Source organism: Nelumbo nucifera, chromosome 2 (assembly GCF_055504915.1).
Source record: "Nelumbo nucifera cultivar China Antique chromosome 2, China Antique-T2T, whole genome shotgun sequence".
Taxonomy (NCBI): domain Eukaryota; kingdom Viridiplantae; phylum Streptophyta; class Magnoliopsida; order Proteales; family Nelumbonaceae; genus Nelumbo; species Nelumbo nucifera.
The window spans coordinates 52,934,851-52,941,910 of NC_142650.1; the positions used below are offsets into that span (position 1 = coordinate 52,934,851).

The 7,060-nt window shown below is 37.5% G+C and overlaps 1 protein-coding gene across 6 annotated transcripts; it reads right to left on the minus strand.

Moving 5' to 3' along the window:
- Window positions 1–666: 666 nt before the first annotated feature.
- LOC104601202 (protein NRT1/ PTR FAMILY 8.1-like) lies at window positions 667–5,667 on the minus strand. Of its 6 annotated transcripts, none has more exons than XM_010264460.3 (5): window positions 5,494–5,667; window positions 3,453–3,631; window positions 3,137–3,354; window positions 2,310–2,860; window positions 667–1,730 (listed from the first exon to the last, which is right to left on the minus strand). In XM_010264460.3, the coding sequence occupies exons 2-5, from the start codon at window positions 3,556–3,558 to the stop codon at window positions 899–901; spliced, it is 1,707 nt and encodes a 568-aa protein (XP_010262762.1). In that variant the 5' UTR covers window positions 3,559–3,631; window positions 5,494–5,667; the 3' UTR covers window positions 667–898. The 6 variants fall into 6 exon arrangements, with proteins under 6 accessions (XP_010262762.1, XP_088753637.1, XP_088753636.1 ...); XM_088897511.1 differs by having other exon boundaries at window positions 3,453–3,625; window positions 5,494–5,665; XM_088897510.1 differs by having other exon boundaries at window positions 5,454–5,582.
- Between the last annotated feature and the right edge of the window lie 1,393 nt (window positions 5,668–7,060).

A 7,060-nucleotide genomic window follows, 5' to 3' on the forward strand; every position in this document is an offset into this window, starting at 1 on the left:
ACATATACATCTAACAGAGGTTTTACCTAATGGCAATCGTGTAGGTCTTGACTTGCAAACCCCTCCCTCTCCTCTCCTCCTTTTGACTTTGAAAGAAGAGGTAGCTCCCTTCCTTTACCTACCTTTTCTTTCAAACCAAACACTATTAATTTTAGGTTTTACTTCTCTTTGTTAATTACTTAAGTAAAACAAAACTTTAAGGCTGAAGCACAGTAAAAACAAAAATGAATCAAAATTTGCAATCGCATGCATTTGCAATAGTGCTAATTAAATTGCATTGCAAACAAACAGAACCATACACGTACAAAATACAAAAAACTCATTCTCAAATAATGCTAACACCGTGTTTGGTTGCACAGAAAATGAAAGAAAATAGTTTTCTTTTAAGAAAGAGGGGGGTTAGTTTTACTTTGTCTCACTCTTCACTATTTTCCTCTGATTTCACTACCTTGTAGGAAAGAAAATATCTACCTCCCAATTTGTTAATTTCCTTTTTTTCATCTCTTTTATCAGGTAAAGTAAACCACTTTCTTTTAGACTATGTTTGGTTCGAAGTAAATCACTTTCTTAAAGGATATGCTTAGTCCTTCTAACCAAAAGCAGCCTTAGTTTCTTTCCATTATTTATTTATTTTTGATAACCAAACACAATAACAAACTCGTAGGAATGAGAAAATAAGAATTGGAAAACACTTCAGTCAGGACTAAAAATTTAACAGGTTTTCCCTAACAAATTCACATGCATTTGAACCCCCAAAGCATTCAACAGAAATTTGAGAACTGGACAAGCACAATTATGGCTAAAATGCTAAGCTAACTTTCAACCAGAAAATAAATATATCTATATACCAACTCTGACACCCCTACCATTGGTTGGGTCAAGACTTGAGATACACCCATCAACTTGGAACCCCTACAACTCTCTTATATTTGAACCCGTTTGCAATCCACAGATATACCACAAAGTTAATCACGCTAAGCACTGCCAAGAGCCAATAGAAGTAGTCCAGGTGGCCTCTGTTCAAATTGTCTGGAATCCAGCCAACCTTACCATTCCTAGTGGTCACTTTAGTGATGATGGTAACAAGCAGAGTACTTAGGTAATTTCCCACTGCAACAGTCGTGAGTGACAGAGCAGAGGACATGCTCCGCATGGCATCGGGCGCCTGATCGTAGAAGAACTCCAACTGTCCAATGAAGGTAAATACCTCTGCACATCCAATGAGGAAGTACTGTGGGATCTGCCAAAAGATTGACATAGGCAAGAACTGGTTATCGTAGTAGTTGTGCTTCTTTACCATATTCAGCCTCACAACTTCCAGAATGCCAGCAGCTAACATGGCAAAGATGGAGATAACTAAACCAATTCCCATTCTTTGAAGCTGTGTGAAGCCATTTTTATGGCTTGTATGCTTTCTCGCAAGTGGCACAATAATACGATCATAGATTGGGGTCCAGAAGGTCACACTGATGGTGTCAAAAATGGAGAGGGATGCTGACGGGATCTGGAAGTGGGGACCCATGTGTGGATCCATGGTGTTACCTTGTAAAACAAACATGGTGCTTATCTGGCTATACACAGTTGAGAAGGCAATACCGCTAGCCCATATTGGGAGCAACCGTATGATGGACTTCAATTCCTCTACTTGGGTCACAGTGCAGAGTCTCCATGGATCCACAGAGGCTTTGATTTTATCTGTTTGAGTCTCCACAGCAGCCTTGTCTAGGAACCTGAATAGTACAGTTAAGCATAGTCAGATAACCTACTTAAAATTCCATAAAGATTCAATACTTGAAACGCCGGCTAATTTGAGATTTTCCCTGAAAATCATAGTTATGAAAATCAACAAAAAGGAAACTCCTCAAACAAAATATGTGTTTTTCTTTATAGGGCCCGCTTTGAGTCTTGTATGCTGATGTTATGTGCAGGACCAAAGAAAATGAGAAATTTATAACCAAGAAAGCCATATCAAATTTGCATTTTGAAAAGAAAAAAAAAATCAAATCAAAATTAAATCACTTTGTGAAGCCAACAGTACTGGAAAATCACCCCATGAAAACTAACCATGTTGGCAAATACCCCCCTGAATCTAGTTAATTGATTTTCTATATAGGATAGTTGAATATACTAAAGAGGAAATAAAAGAATATGCTACTTCTGTAGATGTAGCATGAACTAGGCATTTCACTGAATCATGGGAAATTTTGAAAACAATAAAACGAATAATAAGTGGTGAAATTTGTGGTACCAGTTCAGTTAAAATTGGCATGGGTGTTGGGTTTTGTGGTCTACTTTTTCCAAAGACATACCTCATCCCTTTTGTGTGATCAAGTTTGCGACTTCCTATAATGGCTGACTCAGCACCAGTAGTCTCATAGAGAAGATTTCCATCATCAGGAATTTTTTCCTTTATTTTCCTGAAGGATGCAACAAGTACCTGGCAAATCCGGGTCAGAGCGCTCCCTCCAGGATTCTGGTGTCGGTATAGACGTGTGCCAGAGAAGAAACTCATAACTGCAATAGCCATTGCAACTGCAGGGATGCCAAATCCCCAGCCCCAGCCTACATTCATCTGTATCCAAACCAGAACTGATGAAGCAATAAGAGCCCCAATGTTGATTGAGAAGTAAAAGAAGTTGAAGAAGGAGCTCTTCTTTTTCTTCTCATCTTCGTCATTTTCATCAAACTGATCCGCACCAAAGGATGAAACACAGGGCTTAATTCCACCCGTCCCAAGAGCAATGAGGTAAAGTGCTAAAAAGCAAATGACACTTTGTGATCCTGTTGGGTGGCAAACCATGCCATCACAGGATGGCTTTAGTCCAGGGACAGATGCTGACAGTGTTAGTAGTGTCATGCCCTACAACCAAGCAAATTCTTTTCAGTATTTTCAGAGTCAAAAGTTAGTATTCTATCTAAGACAATTCATAAACTTAATGAAGAACTGTAAAAGTAACAAGGTTGGTTACTGATAAAAAAAAGTAACAAGATTGATTCTTGAGGAATAGCCAAGACAATTGAGTCCTCAAAGCGCAATTTAGCTTTTAAGCCAGCTGGAATTAAGGCCCTTATATGCTGTAAATAAGTAAATAAATATCCAAACCATGATTCCTAAATATGCTTGAGCTAATCTTACAAGAAAATAGATGATGGAGAAACTAGCAATTGTCCAGTATCTTCCCAAGTAGGCATCCGCCAAAAAGGCCCCAACCAATGGTGTAATATAGCAGGTTCCTGCCCAATTTGTAACATTATTTGATGCAGTAACATTACTCTGGTTGAGACGAATCTGAAGATAGTTCACCAGATTGGTGCTCATCCCATAATATGCCAACCTTTCACAGCATTCATTTCCTGTTACAAAGTGTTTAACATCTCAGAATAATCGTATCCATTGAAAGAGATGGATATAGATATCACTACAGTCCATGGACAGAATGTTTAAACCATACCAAGAATGAAGAAGCAAGCCTTCCAGTTTCCAGTAGTCCTCCTAATGGCAGGTTTTTTATGGATATCTGTTGAGCCATCCTTTGTGTATATATCATCTTCTGCCATGGTTATTCACAGGCGATGATATAGCATGCAGTTTTCTGCTTATCTTTTACCTTATTTGTCTAGTCACCTACAACTTCAGTGTTCACAAAGCATCTTGTTAGAGCACTGTTTAACTAGAAGATGCACCAGGTGAATATGTGCACCACCTAAAGCTCAAGTAGAGTATTGATAGTAATGCAATTTTATAAATTTAGCCAAAACTATTCAGTTCATTTTCCTACATTATAGCATCAGCACCCAGAAAGTAAAATGAGAATACTGTTACAACATGAATAATAAAGCATAAGCAACAGAACAGAATTACCTGTTCAGAGTTTCTGCCAACAATTGTCATTTGTGTACAGTGTTTTTATGTTGTCATGTCAGACCATAAGATAATTATATCAGAAAGCTCATTGGATTGCTTGTTTACCGGTTTTACCAGGTGTGAAAATTGTCAAAAAGATGGGACTTAGAAAGCTAAGTGGTTAAATGGTAAACTAGTTAGAACACCCAATCTAATCAGAGTTTGACACTACCTGTAGTTTTTGTTATGCTTATTGGAATATAATAAAGGGAATCCTCAATGACTCAGACCATTCAGCCTAAGGTGGCATTTGGAAGTCTAAAGGCTGATTGAAATTAGATACATCTGAAATCTGAAAAGATTTTATTGAGATGAGGACTTAATTTTATGTGTGAACAATCTATGTGAAGTCTGATTAGACTATTGTGTCAGATTTGCCTACCAGAGTGTTTGGTTGCAGTTTATTGAATATGGGTATAGGGGATATTCTTGTCAATGTAAAAGTTTTATAACACTAAAAGAGCAAAGTAAGCACTTACGCACAAAACTAATAAGTATAAGTGGTGATTAATCACTTGTTGACCATAGAAAAACTGCATATGTAAGTGGGCCTACAAGTGGCATAGCCAGATGGACTCAAAGGAGGATAGTTCCTTATTGATTGGTTTCAGACATAACTGATGATAATTACAACTGATTTCTCTTGAAGATCCTTGCAGAGCAGTTGTACCACAACTGCTTCAAGCGTGATCCTAGAGGGTTACAGATGGATGGTTTCAATACTGGAAGGCTGAAAGCAATGAAAGCTCAGGGAATCATGCTAAAATATTTGAGGAATTCCAAAATATGTTAAGATAATTCATGGTCAGAACCTTGGAGAATGGGTGTGTAACAGCCGCAGAGAGTTCACACAGATGATAATATACTCAATTAAATCAAGGTTCTCCAAACTTCTAAGTTAACCACAATAAAGTTATTATTAACGGACAAAATTTTTTAATATTGATGAACCATTTTAAAAGCTTTAAAATTTCTAAATACCCATAAAATATAGATCCCATTGATAGATTGGAATTCCTCAATTTTCTTTTTTTAGCAGCACGACAGCACGAAAGACAGTCCAAACCAAAGAGCCCACACACAGATCCCTTAAAAGGTCTTTGGGGGGACTAGGAAGTCAACAGGAAGAAACACACCATTATAATATTTCCTTTATATATAAATTACAAAAAGGGCAAATTTTGAACATTATTTTCGATTAAGAAAATAAAACCTAGGTAATCTTTCACAACCTTCAAATGTACAGATTTGTCAACATACGCTTCTCAGTTTGAAACTGATAATAACAAGAAATTACTATTTACTAGCATACCAACAGGAGAAGATTAGAATATGAATCAGAGAGATAAAAAAATACTCAATAGCCAGAACGAAAAAGTACCCACATCAAGGAGCCCTCAGAATTCGTTAAACAATTGGATCATTCAGAGATGACGATTTTCTTCATCAACAATCGATTTTCACAAACAATAACAATCAACAAAACCGAAGAAGCAAATGGGTTCGGACTAAACAAAACCCGAATGCAAGCAAAACCCCTGCAACATACCTAACGAGAGAAATTAAGGACGAAGAGAATATGGACTAACCATTTAACCAAAAGCAAAAGGAGGGCTTTGATCCAACAACCCTCAAAACCCTTATCACAGGAGACTGTGGGGAAGCTACTGGGGTTGAAGAAAGAGTCCTACCCAATTTGGGTAATACGCTCTTCAATAAACGCAGAGTTTTCTTTCCACTTGTGCTGCATGGAGCAACGTCGTAGTTGTCTACTTCTCATCTTCCCTTAAATAGTCTTTCCTTGTTTAACCAGCTTACGGCGAGAGACAAACACTACTTAGTAAAAAGCAACAATGGGGACCACAGATCAGACGGCTCTCGTTGGATGCAGGTCTGACCCATGAAGGTTTTGATTGATGATGAGTTGGCAATTGGCAGGATTACCTCCGAAGACAGATAGAATCTTGGTTATCCGAGATTCCGAGTTCCATTGTTTGTTGAGATCCTGAATCTTCATTGAAGAAATAAGTCAAAAGAATACTGGATACCGACGTTACGTAACGTAAGTTATGGCAGAGGCTGACCATTCTTAGTGGATTCGGATCCGGATGCACCCTTCGCTCCAGACCAAATACTCCATGCTAAAGCGTAGTCTCTTTGGGTACTGTACTGATAGTCTGATACTAAAGCATAGCCATCATAACTCTGACTCCTTATTCTATACGTTTCATTTTACAGTTTTCTCTATGGAATCGTGATGCTTAGAATTAGACTTTAGAAGGCGTGTGTGTGAATGTAGCTTACATCCAAGCCCAATTCAAGCCCTTTTTTTTATGGTTAGTTCGTTTGACCGCAATCGAAGTTGTATTATTTTTATTCAATAATTTTACAAATTTATTAATGTAATTTAAATGAATATTAAATTGATCAACATTAGTGTTTTCGGATCAGTGTTGACCCAGATGATTGGATCGTTGGGTATAAGAACCATCCAAGCAATCGGTTCTGTTTTATCTTTAATCCGTTCTTTGGCCAAAAACTGTTGACTTAGTCAGTTATTTAATGGCCCCGGCGCTCGAACTATCAATCCATTCGATCCAAATAATAATTTTTTGACTTTTTTTATTTTTTTAATTAGAAGTTGTTCATTCGAACTGGATAATCAAACTGCTGACCTAGAAATAGGTGGCCAAAGTAGTTCCAGTTCCAGGTAGATTTTTAAAACGTTGATCAAAATTAACTTTAGTGCAATTATATAGTTGGAATAATAACAGGTAGGAAATGAATCAAAATTCAAGAAGGAATAGCGAATCATAGGTGGAGATGCTAATAAAAATCCCTCAGATTGACTTAACTCTAAATTTCCCATATTTTTTAATAGGTTAAAGTGATCAAGTGGGACGTTTTCGCATAGAATGCAAGATAACTGAACGCATATTGTCAGCTCCTCATCATAATTCATAAGTGAAATGGAATAATTGGTGACCTCATCAGCCCGGGGACATTCAATCAATGGCTATTCAGTACTGCTGCTAAGATTTGCCATGTTGCCCTATTGCAAGACCAGACATGGCCTTGTGTTTAGAGAAATTTGCTCTGTCCCATTTCAGAGATATTTAAACGGGTCATAGCACATGGATGGATTAATGACATGTT